At 33.8% G+C, this 21,863-nt stretch overlaps 1 protein-coding gene across 2 annotated transcripts in view; it reads left to right on the top strand.

Annotated features, from left to right (window-relative positions):
- Kcnh7 (potassium voltage-gated channel subfamily H member 7) overlaps nt 1-21,863 on the top strand; it is a 434,248-nt gene that overhangs the window by 342,690 nt on the left and 69,695 nt on the right. For both annotated transcript variants that reach the window (XM_034493668.2, XM_034493671.2), the window contains 2 exons: nt 5,009-5,434; nt 15,284-15,683. In XM_034493668.2, the coding sequence (XP_034349559.1) occupies nt 5,009-5,434; nt 15,284-15,683 (826 nt within the window). The remainder of the gene's footprint in view (nt 1-5,008; nt 5,435-15,283; nt 15,684-21,863) is intronic.

Genomic DNA, 21,863 nt, shown 5'->3' with positions numbered 1-21,863 from the left:
TGAATGACTGGGTTACTTCATGTCACCATCTCACTTAATTGAAAATCACTTCCTTTGTGACAGATTTGAGATGTTGTGGTTCTTTGGCATATTTCCTATTTGAATGTCTGGGTAGTCATTAGAGAATGCCTGCTTACATGGTGCTTAGCAAGTGTAGCTCAAATCATATGATAAACCTCTGGAGAGTTTAAGTTTTTCCTGGTGCTATATAATCTATCTGATTCACTTTGTTAGTCGGTACTCTTCCCAGGAGTTGTGAATATAGCAAGCCTGTTAGTTTAATAAAAGTCTCAAGTCAAAGGCAAGTAACAGGTAAACCAGCCCTGCTAACATGGCAGCATGGTAGTTAGCAGCTACCAAAAGTACTGCCTAATCTTTTGTAAGGTTTAATCATTCCCTACTGAACTTCTCAAAAGAAAGAGTGCTTATTAATCCTGGTGTTCATGGAAAAATGTTCAAAGCGGGTCTTCATTGAATAATAGTGCTGTTTCATACAAAGATTTCAGTTTTATATAACACTAAACTGTTGGAAGTTAAACAAATAACAATGTGCTGGCAAGAAGAAAAACGAACTTGGTTTAAAAAAAAAAACTTTAGTCTGTATTAAACTGTACATCTAATTGGTAGTTTGAGGGAAAAAAATAGAAATGTCTGGATACCAGGAAATCTCAATTTTATACAGTGAGTTGTTACCCTTCTCGTCTTTTCTTTTTCTTACAAGAAAATTCTTATTATTCAGTTAATCATGTCTTATATTTCTTAAATGTGGTATTTCTCAAAGGTGTGGAAGACGTTGTCTTTCTTAAGGAAATGGGGTGGACTGAGTAATAAGTTTTTCTAGTTAGTGGACTCTGAGAACTCTCATTACATTGATAAACTAATATTTACTTACCTAATATTTTATTTCCCAAAACTAGTTTCAAAGCAGTTACATGACTGATTTTAGCTGATTTTCACTTAAAATGTATGTGTTTACTCTTTACAAAATACGTAATATTTAACATTATAAAATGTATTTTCATTATACCTAAAACTTCTCTCTCAAACTGAATGGGAGCATGCTCCCTGCCTAGCAATACTCAATCGTCAAGCTGATCGTCATGGAGTGATGAGTTCTTTTTGAAAATCTTATTTTTTTTTTTTTGGTCTTTGTAAAAGTTAAGCCAGTACAATAATCATCTGAGTCATGAAAATGATGAACTTCTAGTGCATAATTGAGTTTGAAAACGCAAGCTCAACTACATTTGCATTTCTAGTGAGAAGTCATGATATTAAAATATGGTATGAAAACAAAGTTTGTTGAAACTACTTGACTAATAAAGTTACATGGTGACTGAATGATCATATAATTGGTGAATAGCAATGCACAAGCTTAAAAAACTGTAACATAACATGTAATATCATACCATCCAAATGAACTACACATATGGACAAAAGACAACAGTCCTATGCTGATGTATATCATATTACAACACAGTAAATAAACTACTATAATAAACCCAGTTTGAGATAATTTGATTATATAACCACTGGATGGCAAATTCAATAATGCCCTAAAGCTAAAGTTAACTTTAAGTAAACAAAACCTCACAGAGTTATGAAGTAATGCCATTTAAATTGGCTTTCAAAGGCCAGCAAGAGCAGTGTTTGCCTTAAGGATTACATTTGATTATCCTGAAATAGACATTAAATCTTTGAAGGTTATAACATTATTATTTTGACTTTTTCAAAAAGGCATTGGAGGTTAGAAAAGAAAAATCATGATTTACGTATTAGATTGGCTCATGCCAAGTGGCCAATTCCTGGTTCCATTTGGTTTATAGGATTGTCAGACATTGAATTAAAGATGATAGCTTTAGTTCAATGATGCTATTTTATAATTCACCTGTCTTCATTTTTGGCATTTTGTTAGTTCCTTATGCCTGAAGATAGTAAAACATTTTTAAAAAGTTTCTTAAAACAATGAAATTTTATTTTCTCATAACTTGGAAACTTATATGGTCTAGATCAGAGTGTTAACACAGTGTTTTCGTCTCATTAGTTGAAGGGGAAATCCAAATCTTTAAGGTCACATGTAAAGATACTCTGAATTAGGACATAAATATATTTTGAGATGTACAAATTATAATAGTCATATTGAGAAGTATAAGCTAAGCCAAGCATTTTTGGTTTGGTTTGGTTTGGTTTGGTTTGGTTTGGTTTGGTTTGGTTTGGTTTGGTTTGGTTTGGTTTGGTTTGATTTGGTTTGGTTTGGTTTGGTTTGGTTTTACAAGACAGGGTTTCTCTGTGTAGCCCTGGCTGTCCTGGAACTTGCTCTGTAGATGCGAGGGCTGACTTCATACTCAAAGATCCATCTGCCTCCACCTTCTGAGTGCTGGAATTAAAGGCATGTACCACTACCACTATATTTAGGTTTTTATCATTATAGTTAGGAATAACATAAATCAAATATATGTCCCTTTAAAAGGAGTTTCCATGTTAAATGTAATAAATATTGCCCTAACACTCAGTCCTGAGGTCTGTGCCACATTCCATTGGTTTCTGCTCTGTGACCCATGTTTCCCACTGCTGCCATCTACCACTGACTGCTTCCTGTGGTTTACCCTTCTGCACAGCACTAGTGAGTGTATAATTCCTCAATATGTAACATCTTCTTTTGTGCTTCCTTCAAGTCCTTGATTCTATCCCTCCTCCAGCAATGTGCTTCAACTTCCTCATGCCCCTACATTGCCAATTTTTTTTTACTTGTATTCAAAGTCTCAATACAACTGCCATCTTTTCCTGAGTCTTCTACAAAGATCCCCATCCACCCTCAGCACCATTCAATTCACAGATACTGTGCAAAGTCAAGCTCAAAAGCTTCCCAGTCTCCTCCAATGCCATGATATCAGAAACAGTGGAGACCTAACCATCAAATGTTAGTGTGAAAACGAAAGAGTTCCCACCACAGTTTTATTCTTCAGGGGAAATTCTGAGCTGTTGTGTGCATTCTAATTCAGACATCGGATGGATCAAGCACTGGTGCCCCCTATAAGGGGTTGTATCTGAAGCATGCCAACCAAACCTTGAGAAACCCCAGGATATACTTCTCTCTTTGTAAACAAAATGTTTTGCTGTCCTTAGTGTTTTCTTTATATGCTCTTCTATGAGAAGAATTTGTGGGGTTTAGAATTAGGAAGAGCTTCTTAGCTCAGAGGTTTCAGGTATATCTTATTGGCGTAGCCTAAGAGCACACAGAAACCTAATGGGAAAGAAAATGGAGAAAAAGAACAGTCCAGATTTTTAGATCTTGACAGCCAAAACAAGTTTTGTTTTAAGTTTTTCTTTGTTTAAGATGGGGAGTCTTTGTTTTATGAGAAAAATATATTAGGTTATATGAGAGCCTGAGAAATTATCCACAATTTCCAACCAAGATGCCATACACTAGAGTTGTAGGTTGAGTACAATGACTATTATGTTCTATTTAGCTTGCTCTTTCCAAGTGGTAAATAGATACTAACCTAAACATTTTCCCCATTCTGATTTTGTAGTCTACTTGTATATTAGTATGTCTTAGATTCTAAGGATTTCTAATATTATAAAAATATTAAATCTCTTTTCCCCATATTAACTTGTCCTTATGCTTAGCATGTCATTTTTTACCATATTGGGGGATAACTTTCCATTTCCTCCATATATTGGTTAATTCAAAATTACTGTGTTCTGGATAATCAAATTACACTCTTGTTTTCCAAAGCGATTTAAACTAGTTTAGCTATTATATAACCCGTTTTGCCTATTTTAGCTAAGTTTCTATATTATTATTAATAATTATGTCATATAGTATTTGGGTTTAACTTTTCAAGTCTATTAGAAGTGAGGGATACTAGCTTGTTGCATGAGGAAGCAAAGTATGAGATATGACAATAAAAAATGAAATTGAATATTAAAATATGTCCAAGAAAGTTCATTAGTATACTTCAGTAGCATACTTGCTACTTAGAAGAATCTAGTTTATATACTTAATAAACTACTTCATATATTGAGCCTTTGTGCACATGTGGGTATCGGATTGTTTCTCACATGCTTCCTTCAAATACTCAGTATATGCCACATTGGATAGTTAAAAACTTTTTTGTTTTGAATATTGATTTATAAACTTGTTTTTAGAAATCACAAAATCATGAGTTCATTTTAGATATGACTCAAGTGTAGCATTGATACTTTCAGATAAACTAAAGCTATAAAACAGAATTATTTTAGTTTACCTGCCACTTTATTAAGTAGACTATCTCTTAGTATTTGCAGGCCACTTGGTAGATAAAATCTTACAAAAACTCCAGTTAATGATCTAGAGAACTCTGAAGCATGGCCCCTGTGCAATTCTCTAAATTTCAGAAAATTTTTGGATGAAGCTGTTTGTCCCAGAATATAAAATACCTTATCACCATCTAAGGAAAGCACTCATTTGAGTGTATTTTAGTATTATTTGCTTTTGATCATATTTTAAACAAAATGCAAAGAGAAAAATCATGTTTAACTAAAGATCTGAGTAGGTTTATCAAGATTTCATTTCTTAATTAATTTATTAAGATTTAATTATTAATTAGTATGGTGAAATCAAATCCACCTATATATATATATATATATATCTTCTAGTCTTTACCACCACTATGTTCCTATATTTGATAACTGAAATATTAAATAAACTTATATTTTGTATTTCTAAAAAAAATTATCTACTTTGCTTAAAAGAAACATTAACAATCCTTCGATGTCTCAGGAATAATATGCATTATATTTTAGTGAAAAACTTTATTTATGAAGAAATATTATTCATATTTTCTTAAACTGCCAAATAATCATTATATAGATTCACTTAAATGTATGTGTGCTTGTCATTCGTATCTCAAAATTACATGACTTCTTCCTATTCATCATACTGCATAATTGCCTTAATATTCTTATAGGTCTTACATAATTTATAATGGCATTTTTACAAGTGTCTACCTTTCTTTCCTATACTCAGGTTCTTTCTTTGGGAGCAGATGTCTTGCCAGAGTATAAGCTGCAGACGCCACGTATCAACAAATTTACAATATTGCACTACAGCCCTTTCAAAGCAGTCTGGGATTGGCTCATTTTACTCTTGGTCATTTATACGGCTATATTCACCCCGTACTCTGCAGCCTTTCTTCTCAATGACAGAGAGGAACAGAAAAGGCGAGAATGTGGCTATTCTTGTAGCCCTTTGAATGTGGTAGACTTGATTGTGGATATTATGTTTATTATAGACATTCTAATAAACTTCAGAACAACCTATGTAAATCAGAATGAAGAAGTGGTAAGTGATCCTGCAAAAATAGCAATACACTACTTCAAAGGCTGGTTCCTGATTGACATGGTTGCAGCCATCCCTTTTGACTTGCTGATTTTTGGATCAGGTTCTGATGAGGTAAGAGCTGCTTAACAATTTTATTTTCTGAAAGACTGCAATTGTAAAGTAAATCTACTTTAACTGCAAGAGAAAGTAGTTCCTTCAAAAGTTCCTATCTCTCAAAGATGAAATTCATTTTCATCTGGAAGTGCTGTAAAATAAAATGAAGCAATTTTTTTCTGTTGTGAATAATTGAAATTTTTTTCTATATTTGTGAAAACTACAAAAATCCTCTCCATGCTTTAGGCAAACAACTTAAATTTTGACTCAAGTGCACAGAGGATGCAGTATACCCCTAGCAAGTAAAATCCTTGCAGATCAAGTTCTTGAGTACAAACCTATCAATCATTAAGGATGCCTTGCAGTCTTAAGTAACTTATTAAGGTACAGGGCAAAAAGAGATGTTTTCTTTGTTCAAACTGTGATAAAGAGGGCACCTTACAAAATTCCTTTATCAAAACACTTTTACTTCTATCTCTCATATTGGAAAATACTTAATGCATATTGCTAGTACTTCAAAAAGTTGGAAAGTTTAATGATAAATGGCAAATAGATGATAGATAGATAGATAGATAGATAGATAGATAGATAGATAGATAATGTTCTGAATAAAGGTCCATTAAAATAATCAGATCTTTTAAAGAATCTTTGGGCCAGATATAGCCAGTGTCCCTTTTATTTTACTGTCCCTAATTATAATACTATATAAGTATTTACATAATGAAAAGATTTATAGAAGTTATGTGTCTTAGTTTCTAAGGCTTTGATAAAATACCTAGATAAAAAACAAATTACAGGATAGCAGGTTTATTTTAGCTCACAATTCCAGGTTCTATTGAATCAGTGTGGAAAAAGTCAACCCATCACAAATTTGAAGCAGCTAGTCAAAGCCACAGTCAAGAGCAGAGGGAGAATGGGTGTGTGCGTCCTTGCTGCTTAATTGCCTTGTCTACAGTTTTACAATTCGGGACCCCAACCCAGAGAATGCTGCCGCACACTTTAGGCTGGGTCTTCCTACATCAATTGAGATATCCAAAACTATGCCCCTACAGACATGCCACATGCCATTTAGATAACCCCTTGTTGCAACTGTGTTAAATTGACAGTTTAATGATTAAAACTAACCATCACATTAGCTATAAAAGTAACTCCAAGAAAGTTAACTGAAAAGAAATAAAGTCAATGTGCTGAAATTTTGAATAATTCAGTGTCTTTTTACACCTAATAATTCCTAACCATTTGTTTTGTTTGTTGATTCATATATTTCAAGAGAAAGAAAAAAAGGAGATTCCAACAGATACTTGCTTCCTAAGCCACCAAAGGCTTAAGGACAAAGGAGTACTTGTTTACCAGGGGAAACCAGTACCTTTAGAATTAAGTCTTCTCCTACTGGAATATGACAAAGTGGAAAATGACAAAGTCCCAGAACCCTTTAATAATCTGTAAAAGAATGCTAATAAAATCACCTTCCTTGTTAATTTGTTATTTTATTAGGGACTAGAATGAGATAACACATATGAAATAAAAATAAAAGAGCTGTTAAATACCTTTTAATGGCAATTTCTAATTTGGGTTGTAACTAAAAGACAAAAATGTAAAATATCTCATCATTAATATTAACCTTTGAATTTCTTATTATGGGAGATATATGCAATTTTATTACACAAACTTTTCCTGATAAATTAAGAATAAAACTTCACTATTTCAAAAGATTGAGTTGTGTGTGTGTGTGTGTGTGTGTGTGTGTATTAACTCTATTTATATGCACTACTTGTGAATTAAACTTTGAAAAACAAATTAGTAGGAAATAGAATATTAGAAAAAGATAGTGTACTCATTATATTCCATCAATAATAATCAAAATAGTGGCTATCTAAGTAGTCTAATTACAGCCATTAAGGAATAATTCAATGCTAGACTCTTGATTTTAGTTAGTATGCATTTTGAAAAATGTAAAATTCTTTTAATATATGTAATTTAGATAATCACTACATCAAAAAGACTAATGACTACACCAAAGCAATATAATGTTAAAGAGGTTCATATCAGTATACAGTGAAATCCTAAGGAAAAAAAGGATAAAGAGAAAAGTAAAGAACTTAAAGTTTATAGAGTGGGAAAATTTGGAGAACAATTAATAAATATGAAAAGTTTTGGCTTTATATATGCCAATTACTAACAGGACACTGAAAACGTATTTAGAAGCTGTAAAATTTTGTTGTTGGAGACTCCTTTAGGTATCATAATTTCTACTAAACTCATTTTACTAGGAAGTAAATTAAAATCTAATACTATGTTTACTGTAAATTTTTAGAAGTAGAATTAACTACAAAAAAAAATTTCACCTGATACCAGGCCTAGGAAGTTAAATTATTTTTCAAGTTTTGTAGAGGTCATTAACTGGGTTTTTTAGTTCTAGGTTGTACATTATTCCTACTCAGTAGTAATATGGTATGCTTTATTCAGCATATGTCTGCTCAGTAGTCTTCAAAGCAGCAGACACAATTCTAGATTCAGAAGTCAATAAAATTGATAGGTTTCTGCTCTCCAGGAACTTAAAATTCTCATAAAAGTGTAAATGCAGAAGTTATACGAATCAGGTGGAACAATAATGTGAATATGGCAGATACAAACTGGGAGTCTAGGAAAGGCGACTAAGGAAAGGTCATTTGAGTTGGGACTTACAAGGCGTTTCCACCCATATAAGACTACAATGCAAAACATCACAAATAAAAGGAAATGGTTGTACCCATTTCCTCAATTGATTATCAGGTTTAGAATATTAGAAGAATGGAAGTAAAAAGAAAAATGCCAGTGACAACAAAGCTAAATCCAACCAGAGATGAGGTGTTTAGATATGAGGACTAAATCACAGAGAGGCATGAGATCTGTTTATTGTGACTTCAGTGATTCTCTTTGGAATGAAACTGACTTCGATTGACATTTTAAAAGACTGTGTGGAGTGTTCTTTGTGTGCTGGACAGTTGGCTTAAGAACAAGGGAGCCAAATTCAAGACCACACTGTAATGTATGATGGATGAGAAAACAGTGTGGACATGTGGCACAGTAAAGGTTTAAAAATATAGGTAAATGTGTGTTATATTTTGAATGTCATCTATAAGAAATTGTCAGTTAATTAAATATCTATTTTTAAAAAAGAAGAATCAGATCTATGGATGATTTAAAACACTTTTTGTAGTTCATTTGTAGAATTACTCAGGTGGGAGGAGGAAGAGGGTGCTTTTATAACGAACATTAATAGAAGGTAATGCCCTTATCTAGATGGTAAAATTGTGGTGAGAAAAAGGTGTATTGTGTATTGTGAGGGAGAAAAGGTGTATCATGAAATGTTCTGCCAACATAAGTATGAGTTGCTTATTAGTCATATAACTACAGATGGTTGAAAGGCAAATCAGGTACCCTATCTGCAACTAGAAAGACACACTGCCGTAAAAGAGAAGACAATCTTTACATTAAAAATCAGATACGACCATAGTAATAGATGGTTTGAATCAGTGCTTTCATATTATTAGGTTTATGCATAAATTTCTGTGTGGATGTTTAAAAGAGTCTAGAGACTAGGCATGGCCACACATGCCCATGAACTAAGCATATGGAAGAAGCCAGCTTGGGCTACACAACCAAACACTATCTCAATAGGTATACAGATACAAACATACATGCATACACACACCTGAAGATTCACAATTGGTAGGAAGAAAGACTTTAAAACTCACACTTTTCTGTTTTAATTGTGCTATTTAAACATGTAAATGTGGTGGCCACATCTGGAATACAAACATCCAGGTTTTCAATTACTCATGGGTTAACATTTCTAGAAACTATATGCAAATATACATAAGCAAATTAATTAAGATGTGCTTTTCTCCTGATTAAAAGTGTAAAGCAATTTCTTGCTGAATTATTTGAATGACTTCTTCTCATGAATTAGCATCATCAGTTAGGTTAGAAAAAAATATTTTTCTCAATGTCAAACAATTTCTTCCTTCATTTGAATGTTAAACTATAATACTTTAATTTTATTTATAGCCAACTCAAAACTCCATCTTTCTAACCATACCATTTTATCTATGAAACATATATATTAACAATAGGACAGTGACAATATGGTTTTACTAAGGAAGACACAATTGCCCATATTTTTTCAAACTACCATAATAAACATAAATAATTTTTACTATAATTGAATTAGTAATAATGAAAGGATATCCTTTACTATTGCAAACACAAAAGTGGATGCTGGTTATTGCTGGGATTGCTCTTACTGACACTAAAGTCATCTAAAATAAGAAACAATTCTTATAATCTAATAATGGCTTTAGCAAGCATGACATTGCCATGAATTCTTTCAATATCATTTATGTTAAAATATAATATTCCCTTTGTCACCAGAAAGTCAACTTTGATTGTCTGCCTCACATTTCCCCATATTTGGTTTAGCCAAAGCAAATTTTCAAGCCATTAACATTTAGGGTCCAGAGAACTATGCTTTGTGACATAGATCATTATCTCCTTCCTCCCCTGAAAATTAAAGTTCTTGTTTTCAGTTACTTGCTTTGCTGACTTCTGATTCATGCTTTAGTGATTTTTTTAATGAATTCTGAATGCATGCAAAAAAGGCTTTGGAATCAAGATAACTAAGGGCTCTTTGCAGCAAAATTTCAATAGTAACATTGAATTTCTCCTCACAAAGGTAACATTTCACTCATTATTCTGACAGATGAACTGTGGAGTGAATACACAGAAAACATTAGTAGTCTTCTGTAGAAATTCTGAGTATCTAGTGATCTTTATGATAGATGTCATTAATTACTAGACTTTATTATGCAAGTGAGGTATTCATATTGTACTTGAAATAATATCATAGCTTGAAAATATGCATACATATGCATTTCAACAATAATGTAACTATTTCTCTCTCTTTAGATAGTCTTTGGAAATTTTTCAAAAATTTCCCTTTGCCTTTCACATGAAGCTTTAATCAGCTCTCAACTCTCTGGCATGACAAGTGATATAAATATAAGATGTCCAATTAAAAACATGTTTTTATGCTGATCATTTATATATTGTTTGTATGTGATTGACTATGAAATGATAGAGATGGTATAAAATGCAATTTTTCCTTCGTTAAAACACAAATTTCAATTAAAATGATATAGCATTCAAACTTCTCTATGCAATGTTTTATTTGTCTGTTAAAACTTGCAATCATTTGATGGCCCATTTCTATGTTACTACAATGAAATAAAAAGAGATATAACATTACATTATGATAGAATATTTACCATGAAACAGAGTAAATCTATCAATCATTAAGATTGTTAAATATTGAAAGGAATTACTCAGCAACATTAAAGAATCATTGCTTTGGAACACATAGTTAATAGAGGCAATTAAGACATTTGATATGGATAAAGAAATAAGTTAGATAATTCCCCAAGGTTCTGCACATATTAAGATATGGATCTTTGAGAGTATTAATAAACCTGACCTAAGACATGTTGAAAAATATTAGACAAGCTGAAAGGAAGAATCAGAAACTAGACAATGATGTCATTGAATTGCATTGTTTAAGTATTACATTGAATGGTGTGTAAACTATACACTTGAACGGGAATTATCTGGAATAAAATGGAAAGCAACAAAATTGAATGTGAAATCATGAAATTTATACTTGCAAATGTTACTGTCTCCCTGTTATGCCCCCTTTTCCTCAGGAAGTGGAATAGAATGATTCATTAACTTGAATGTTTCAATGATGACGGACTCTATAGTCCCTTTGACAAAATGAAAAAGAACATGTGTATGTTTCATCAACTCTTAAAGAATTATTGCCATAACTTATCTGAACACTAATATTTAATAAGTAAATCTAAACAAAGTGTAATAAGTATACTAAACATTTTTAGTATGAGTTTCTTATATATACTCACAAAATAAGGTAGATTTAAAATTTTTTACATATATGTCTTCTTATTGGTAAGACTTTTGCAATTAGCTCTAGACAGAATTATTCTTGAGTAGAGAGTTGTTAATCCTCATGAGAATTAACTAATTTCAGTCTTTCACAATGGTTTACAACATTGAAAGTGGATATTGACTGATTTATTATATAATATTCCTCAAGTAAAATTAATGTAGTATTATTTAGTCTAGTCTGTGATAAACATATTTTCACAGATATAGTTGCATGTTCAATCAAAAAAGTCATTTATTTAATGATGTAACCTAACTTCCACCAATATCAGAAAAGATTTAGGATCTTTAATAAATAATAAATATTTTAAAACATTATAATTGGATTATACTCATTGTTTAAGTAACATAAATAATTGTATTTTGGGGAAAAAAGTTTTCAAAATAAAAAAGAATTAAAATGGCATTTTTAAATGAAAATCTTGTATAAGTTAAGTTTCTTTACTATGACAATCTAGAAAAATTTAAACTACCTTACAAACAAAATAAATGAGTTGAGTTCTAGATAGCACAGTAAGATGAACTTTAATATTATAAAATCCCTTGCATCTCCCTTACTATAGGTACCTTATCATAGGTAAGATTAGCAAAGTACCTCTCTTCAAAGTACTACTGTAGAAGTACACACTTCTTATCTATCTTATTACAATATTTATAAAAATAATCACATTTTAGGATTTGTTGAGCTCATATTTAAAAAAAAAAAATGTTTGCCAAGAGTTATTCAGCAAGAGGAGATTGGAACAATCCGAGTCTATTCATTCAGCGATTTGATACTATCATTGCCTTCTCTCTACAATCTCAGACAAGACAGTGTAGCAGTACACACAAGGTGCACGAGCAAAGAAGACTCAAGTGAGTTTCAGCGTTGTCAATAGAAATGAGACACACAGTGATGGTGCACTGTAGTTATATCGTTATGCTTACAGAGCTGTAGGTAATGTTACAGAGCTGTGAATGACTGTTGAAGTCACTGTTCCCTCAATACCTCCTCACAATAAAGGAGAGTTACAACTGCTTCCTTATCTCTCTTCCTCCTCCTCCTCTTCCTCCTCCTCCTCCTCCTCCTCCTTCTCCTCTTCCTCCACCTCCTCCTCCTTCTCCTCCTTTTCCTCTTCCTCCTCCTCCTCCTCCTCCTCCTCCTTCTCCTCTTCCTCCACCTCCTCCTCCTTCTCCTCCTTTTCCTCTTCCTCCTCCTCATCCCACTCTGCTTCTTTTCCTTTCCTCTGCCCTCTTCTTCCTCTCCTGCTCCTTGTTCTCCTTTACCTCCTTCTGCTCCTCCTTCCTCCTATTCCTACTCTAATTACCACATCTGGAAAACGTGAGGGAGTCTAAAGTTTTATCACACCACACTTCTTTTTTTTTCTTTATTGGATATTCTATTCATTTACATTTCAGATGTTATCCCCCTTTCCCATTCCCCGCCCCCCCCAAACCTCCCACCCTATCCCCACTCCTCCTGTTTCCATGAGGGCGCTCCCACAACTATCTACCCAAGCCTGCCTCACTGCCCTCACATTACCCCACACTGGAGCATCCAGCCTTCAGAGGACCGAGGGCTTCCTCTCTCACACCATACTTTTTAAACTTTCTTTCCCTAGACTATATGCCATTTGTGTGTCATCGTGTAAGTTATCCTGATTTATATTCTTAGAAAACCTTTGTGTCATATAATTTTTTTTCATTGTTAATTACTGTAGGAGAAATTTTAGAGGGTTTAAGGTGGAAACTTACAAGAGTATGAAGCACGCACAGCAGATTTTTATTGTTTTCCTTTTGATAATGTCAGTATTACTCTACTGCTTCACAACCCATTATGAAAACTGTCCAGTTATTCCAAAAAATTTTACTTGATTTAACCTACTACACTGTGAATCTGCATTATATTTCAATTATTTTAATACATTTTATTCTAAAACCAAATAAGAGTTCTAGTATTTTCACAATAAGCCTTACATAGCTCTGGTTTTGAAAGTTGGGTAAACCATCAGTTGTATTAAGAAAAGAAATAAACTCAAGAGTCTGAACTGTCCAAAAGTGGTGAGACTGAACAAAGGTGACCATGTACTTGAATGAAGTCCTTATCTGTGAAAGACCCAGCCTTTTTCTTAGTGAGCTGTATGGTCCATATTGCAAGGCTCTGTTTGAGATTTCTGATGTCTGAGTCATGTGTTTGGAAATAGTGGAGGCTCCATCATCTCGTTTTACAACATAAAGTTCCTACTAGTAGAAACAGAAATGTAAATAGATATTTAATAGAGACATGAATAGCTACCATTTATTGGATATTTCCTACAACCCTGCAGACATCGTATTTCCACATATAGACTAACTGAAGCTTGAGATTAAGGAGTAACCTGAACAACATCGCATATGAATAACAATCAGAACTTAGTCCTAAACCTTTCTATTTAAAAGCCTTTGCACATGAGGACCAAAGCAAAACATTGATACTACAAATAGGGACATTTACTTTACCTCCACTGAACCATGCAACACTATCGTAAATTCCAGAATCCCTTAAAGGGGCAGATGCCTTCAAATCTGTGAAGAAGGAAAAACTGTTTTCTGCATTCCACTGTGCAAATTAATAACTTACCTTTGGCATAACCAAGACAAAGTAAACTATAACCCAGTTATGAGAAGTCCATCCAAGCTATGAAAACTTGTCCCGCTTTGGGGAGGTTACAATCTTGAAGAAATGATCTCAAGGGAGACTAAAGGATTCTCTTTTGCTTGTGACTGCTAGAGTACAGCAAATGGAAAAAGAAAATATCTACTATGATGTTTTCATAAAAAGTTTTCCTGTATACTTAGTAATTTTTTGCACTAAAAAATATTCATAGCTAAGGGGTGATAGTTACTCCATGTGCTGTTTCTTCAATTAAAACATTAACATTCTTAACACATTTGGATGTACTTTGTAAAATAAACACCATAATGAAGAGATAAAAATGACTCAATAATTGATTGGTAAACACCATGTAACTATGGAATAATTATATGCTCTGTGAACTATATAGTACTTATAGTTGACATTATTTAGGAAACATAAGAAATGAACTTGTAATTTGTACTTATCAGATTTCAATTCCTAACAACCAGTGAAATATCCTATTATTATGCAAAAGTATCCTGTTATTAAATACCTGGTCAGTAATAATCATGCATTTAGTTAACACATAGCATACTCCAAAATGCAATTATGGTATCGGGATACCAAGAAATGACTTATGAATTTGATGCACTCCGGAAGCAAAAAGAAATTTTTATTTAAATATAAATTATATTTCATGCTTGCACTTATCCAACAGGAGTTCCCACAGTTACAAGAAGGAGCTTAACTGGTTCCTTTACATTGTTCAGGTATTTTTCAACTTCAGCAAATACCCAAAACCATGCAATCGCTGATACCAAGATCTCATTTCTCACTCTGTCTCTTCCCAAAGAAATAGCAGACTTTGTATCTCTTTATTACAAGAGATCTCTTGTCTATAAATAGTCGTCTGTTAGAGCGCTTCTCTCCAGCATTGTAAATGTGGTGTGTGGTGCTTAGTAGACACACAATCAATTCCCTGGACTTTGGTTGTGGAAAGGAAAAATGTAAGAAGTACATACCATGTGGAAGTCACTGTCATAGATCTTGGGAAGGCAGATTCTCTTTCCATGGATCTTGTATGCCAAGTCACTGGATTAATGAACCACATACTTGTCAATGTGGATTCAATTTTTTTGGGGATGAAGAACTAATCTTTATATTTTATACCATCCTGAGGTTGTACTCCCATTTTCTGTTAACAATCCTGCCTTACGTGAACCTACTTTGGATTGCTTGCAACTGTTTCTGACCATACATGTTTATTTCCACAGACAACAACACTAATTGGTCTTTTGAAGACTGCGCGTCTCCTGCGTCTTGTGCGTGTAGCCAGGAAACTGGACCGCTACTCAGAATACGGCGCCGCTGTTCTAATGCTCCTGATGTGCATATTTGCCCTGATTGCCCACTGGCTGGCTTGCATCTGGTATGCGATTGGGAATGTAGAGAGGCCCTATCTGACTGACAAAATTGGATGGTTGGATTCCTTAGGAACACAAATTGGGAAACGTTACAATGACAGTGACTCAAGTTCTGGACCGTCCATTAAAGACAAATACGTCACGGCACTTTATTTTACCTTCAGCAGTCTAACCAGTGTAGGATTTGGAAATGTGTCTCCTAACACCAATTCGGAGAAAATCTTTTCCATTTGTGTCATGTTGATTGGCTGTAAGTAGATTTCTCTTTTGCTATCTGTTAGGATAAAATAATAGCACAGAATTGGTATTTCTAGAACATAGAGAATGAAGCGGAATTATGGAAACTGTAGAGATAGGGGGATTACACGTGTGGATACTACATTTTATGAAGGATGCCTTTTCTCTGTAAAATGAAGAAACAAAAACTCTTTACCTATTCTTCTCTTAGAACTAACTTTAATATCAATGTAAAATAAATTCATCACTTGGTGATCCCAGGGTTAGTTCTAGGGTGTCCCAATGTTTCAACCTGAGTACTATCCTCAAGTCCTTAATATAAAAATAATATCACATTGGGGACTCTATATATGGCTGACTGGTTAATAACACTTGTTACTCTGGCATAGGGACTATGTTCTGTCTAGCACCCACAACCTCCTATAACTCTGGATCCAATCAGATGCCTTCTTCTGACCTCTGAGAATACAAGACATGAACTGAGTGCAAACTGATACATGTAGTCATTCACATGTAAACATAAAAATAAATAAAATTTGAAATATTATTTTTAAAAATATTATCACAAAAAGCATTTAACCCAAAAATATCTTCATGTATAAAGTAAATCACTTCTAGACTACATGTATTTACTAATGTAACATACATGCTACATAAGTGGCATGAAGAAGAATGAGAAAGATGTTTGGGTATGTGCAGTACAGACATAACTTTTTGAAGTTATTTTTGGTCATGGTTCGTTGACTTCTCAAGTGTTAGTACAGAAGTCACCATTCTCTACAATTAATAAGGTTGTTTTCTGTATCCTGGAATATCTTGGATATAGCATTTAAATGATGTAGGTCTTTAGCTTGAGGGTCTAAAAATTACACTTCGCTCATTGTTATATAAACATATAAAAAGTATGATTGTAATTTATTACTAATAGCTATTTTCTGTTACAAGACATGATTAATTTAAATCAGAAAATAGATAGACAGCTACACATAAATCCCTCTCATATATGTAAAATCACTACAATTATACCTGCAATTTCCCCTCACTCACTACCAGCTAAGGAAGGAAGACCAGAAGTCATGGAGGCTAAGATGTTGGAATCTACACTACAGAAAGTGAAAAGAAATTAAAAGGTAGCTCTCTAACCTGCTGATCTCTTCTAAGACACAAGCACGTGGAACAACAGCTCTCAGGCCCAGTAAAGATATACAAAAATACAAGTTGAGCTAGTTTCAGGGCTCACACAGGTAAAGGAGACATTAAAATTCAAACCAGTAGAGTAGAAAGCCTCACCGAAGATCCAAATGTGCAGAAAAAAGAGAAATCTTAGTAAAATACACCCTTAGAAAACAGAACTAATGTAGTCCTAACAAGGCTTTAAAAGCAAGCCCCAAATGTGGTCTTTGGACTAGAGACATAGCTAGCACACACACACACACACACACACACACACACACACACACACACAATCAGCCTCCTCTTCAAGTGGTCTGTTTGTAAGAATACAAGAACAGTAACTAACAGAACAAAAAAAAAAGTATTTCACAATAGATGAAGCTCAGGAAACAAACACAAATTAGACACCCAGGATTAAATCAGATTTAAAAAGCTTCTCAACAGCAAAGAAAACAATCCAGTAAAGAGATGGTCTACAAAGTGGAAAGAGAAGATGTACAAGCAATACAGCTGACAAAGATTTAACTATTCGAAATACAGAAGGAGCTGTAAGTGCTCATAAACAGAAGTCAATACAATTTAAAAGGAACAGTAGGCTCAAATAGATATTTATCATAATCTGACACACAAATAACCAAATACAAGAAAGTGATCAGCATCTCTAATCCCCATGGAAACACACATTGAAACTAGATCTCATACCACCCTAGTAATCTATAGTCAAAACTCTCAAAAATAAATGCCAACAAGAAAAAAAAAAAACCCTTGTCTACTGATGGTAGAAATATACACTATACAGCTATTATGGAAAAAATAAAACTATAGTATGGTGATGTAGCAACTTCATTAACTGGGCTTATATACAACGGAAATGAAATCAGTCAACAAGATATCTATATACCCACATCTTTACTCCAGTATAATTCATAATTGTTAAGAAAGGGAAATATCTTCAGTGCTACTCGTGGATAGATGATAAAAAAATGTGGTACAAAAACGTATCAGTGGTAACAACAAGAAAAAGTGAGAAGCTAGGAATAGATTGATTCATGGGTAATAAGTTATAGTTGAATAAGAATAAGAAATTCTAGAGTGCCACTACACCATAATATGACTTTAAACAGTAACTATTTAAAGAATTTTTGATGTTTTTACCACAAATAAATGATAAATGTTTGAGTAAATAGAAAACATTTCAACACATGCATTATCAAAATTTTATATGATACCCCATCAATATATAGTTTCTCTATGTCACCCATAAACACACTTAAATTTGATTTTAAGGGGAAAACAGAGGGAATTCTAGAATAAGAAGATTGCTCAGTGGGTACAGTACTAGCTGTGCAAGCCTGAAGACCTGATTTTCTCTTTAATGTCTGACAATCACATAAAAAATCTGGACATGGTGATGAGTGTCTCTAACCAGTCACTGAGAATGGAGACAGAAGGATCCTAAGAGCGTGCTGCCTAGGCTTTCCACTAACAAGTTCCAAGTTCAGCAACAGACCTTGGCTCCAAAATTAGGCTAGATAAATGACTGAGAAAAGGATTCTCTTGCCTGATGCCACCCTCTGGGCTCCACACATACCTATATGGCAAGTGTCCATGTACATGCATATGCACACACATTAATATAATAAAACATACATGCATACACACACAAAAGAGAGGCTCACACCAAAATAAGTAAAAAGAAAAGATAGTCTAACATTTTTTAAAAGAAGGAAAAGTCTAGCACTGTGCAATATTAATCCCAGAAAACAATTATAGTTATGATGACCCTTACCAAGAGAGAAAACCGATAAAGGCATGTGGACCTGACAAAAATCACTTGGCTAGCAGGTGAGGCCAAGCACTTAACCAATGCAAGGTAGGAATCTTCAAGAAGAGCAAGCAGAAGCAGCAAGGTGGAGCCCCCAGGATGAAGGAGGTGGGTGGAGAAGTATTCAGAAATGCCATGGCTTGATTTTTCCTTCAAACTTGAGGAAAACTATAAAAAGACAGGTTTAAAAAAAAATCCACTGTCTATCATACAAGCTGAGAACAAGACGTATCAAGGCACATTATCAAACTGCCAAAATCTAGCCACAAAGTGAGCATTTCAAAGGTAGTAAAAGGAAAACAAAGACATTATAAACAACATAAGAAATAATAAAACTGGCAGATCTATTATATACTGTGGAATCAACAAGACAATAGGGAAAGATCCCTAAATTGCTGGGGGAAAAAAAGGAGTATCTGTCACCATAGGAACTTATTATTAAACTGCATTTCAAGTAAGAATAAGGAAGGAAATGACATGATTTATCGTGAGCAGACTATAAAAAAACTATAAATTTCTCCAGTGAAAGGAAAACCACACCCCATAAAAGGATGGAATGCCTAGGAATGAGAGAGACCAAAACTAGTACTTACATGAATGAATCGAAAACATTCACCCTTGTCTTTACACCCTTCAAAATAATTGACCAATGTGAAAATAATATCTGTGAATTGATATGTTTTGTAAAATATGTTTAAAAAAAAGAGGTGTGGCAATAATAGCCCAAAGGAGCAAAGGTGACAGAAAAGTTCATTGCTGCGAAACCCCTGAATCACTTGAGACACTATTCAGTGTGTGAGAAGGAAATGATTACATGGAAAGATGAAAACTACATTAATATAAATTCAATAAATTTGTGACCCAACCTATAGGAATCAGCTAAAGCTCATTATTATTATAAAAAATAAAAGCCACAACCTGGAAATTCAAAATATCTATCTTAAAAAGTTAGCAAAAGACAAATAACTTAAAGGTATACAAATAGAAAAAATGATAGAGATAAGAGGAAGTTATGAAACTATTTGGACATATACATAGAGACATTTACTGGACATAAATTCTGGCTCCTTTTCAAGGGTTAATACAATTAGTACTCTTTCTACTAGGCTGGATCAAGGTACAAATATTTAGCATTACAAAGAGGATATTTCAACTCCAAGACACTGAAAAGTTGAACAATTAATACTGTAGCTCAGTGTATGTGAGCCCTCCCTTCATCCCTGCTACTCCTGGTTTGGCTGCACATGGCCTGGAGCTCCAGGCTTCCCATTGTCTACATTATGTGTTCTTGTCTCACATGATCCTCAAGGAGAATAAATCAATGCCTTTAGTAATGCAGTTGGTATAAATGTTGATCCTGTTCATTTGTTTGCAAAGTCCCCGACCAGTGCCAACATTTACCCACCACTTCTGCCACAGTGGAGGACTTGATGAACAGAAACAAATTAGACTAAAGAGTCTAATGATGGCATGGACTACATTCTTTTTTGCAGACTTTGAGTGAAAAGCTGGACTCTGGGGCTTGAGCTACAGGTCAATGGTAGAGTGTCTTACTGGTGGCAAAGACCCTGGATTTAATCCCCAATACCACCATCAACACCAACACCACCACTACCACAACAACAAAAAATTAAGAACTGATTTATGATTGACAATGCAGAGCAAATTGCACTGTTAATAACATGATAACCAAAACAAAAAAACCTTTAAAATAAAAATTGATCAATTGTATGTCATCAAAATTACTTTATTTTCAAATGACATTGTTGCTCTGGGTGTGATGGCACATGCCTTTAATCCCAGCACTTAGAAGGCAGAGGCAGGTATTAGTTGGAGGCCAGAAATTTTTAGTTCAACCAGGGCAATATTGTAAGATGCGGTCTAAAAAACCAAATGACATTGTTTAAACCAAAAAAAAAAAGTGAAAGTGAAAAACTAGAAAAAATATTTAGAAGATATAAATATGAAAAAGGCTAGCACCCAGAATATATTAAGAATTCTTACAAGCTCACAGAAATAATAATTAAAGTTTTTTTTTTAATGAGCAAATTATTTTAACAGGCACTGCACAAAAAGACACCTGAATGTTGAAAAAGTCCACTTAAAAGTAGTATTAGTCATTGGTGAAATGCAAATTAAACACTAATGAGACACACTACACATGCTACTTTGGTTCATTTAAAATGGCAATACCAAATGTCAGCAGGATATGGAACAAACAGTATTGCCATAGTGTGGTGAGAGGAACATAAAATAAGACAACTTTGGAAAACAACTTGTTTCTTGCAAAGTTAAATAAGCTATATCACAATGAAGTTCCACATCTAGGTGTTTAAAACACAAATGAAAATACATGCCCACACAAGTATTTGTACACAAATGTTCATAACAGTTTTACACATAACAGCCAATGCGTGGGAAAATAGTGGGTTTTCTTCTCCCAGCAGCAGATGATGTAAACAAACTCTAGTTCACCCTTATGATTTAAATTTTTTAAGAAAAATACTGGCCAGGCAGTGGTGGCACACGCCTTTAATCCCAGCACTTGGGAGGCAGAGGCAGGCGGATTTCTGAGTTCGAGGCCAGCCTGGTCTACAGAGCTAGTTCCAGAACAACCAGGACTACACAGAGAAACCTTGTCTCGAAAAACCAAAAAAAAAAAAAAAAAGTACTGATAGACACAGCGATTCTCAGCGTTATGCTGAACAAAAGTCATACTCACATGAATGTGTGTGATAGTCTCTTGCAGATGAAACTCATTGCTTCAGTTTCATATCTGACTGAGCACAGGCAATGGAATGATGCAATCACTCATGTGTTCAGGGATGCTAGAAACAGCTCAGCTTGCTTGCAGAATGTACATACTTATCACAACTAAATAAACTATATCCTTAAAATTAAAACAACTAGTTATATGCTAGTTATGTACCAATAAATTTTCATCAAGTTATGTATTTTTAAAACACATGGAATAGATTTTTTTAAAAGCAAAAATATAAAGGCTCTAATAGAATACTTGAGCTAATACTTTATTAACAATTAATATGTTACATATGGGCACAAAGAGGATATGTTTCTTTTGTTTCTATAATATTTCAACCTGATATAAATAATTTTGATGAAGTCAAATTTTCCATTATAGAAGGCTGTGTTGGAGAAAGTCCCATATAAAAATAGCCTTATTTATTCACTCCT

The sequence above is a fragment of the Arvicanthis niloticus genome, chromosome 2 (genome assembly GCF_011762505.2).
Source record: "Arvicanthis niloticus isolate mArvNil1 chromosome 2, mArvNil1.pat.X, whole genome shotgun sequence".
In the NCBI taxonomy this organism is placed as follows: Eukaryota; Metazoa; Chordata; class Mammalia; order Rodentia; family Muridae; genus Arvicanthis; species Arvicanthis niloticus.
The sequence above is the reverse complement of the archived record's forward strand: the minus strand, read 5'-3'. Positions and strand labels throughout refer to the sequence as shown.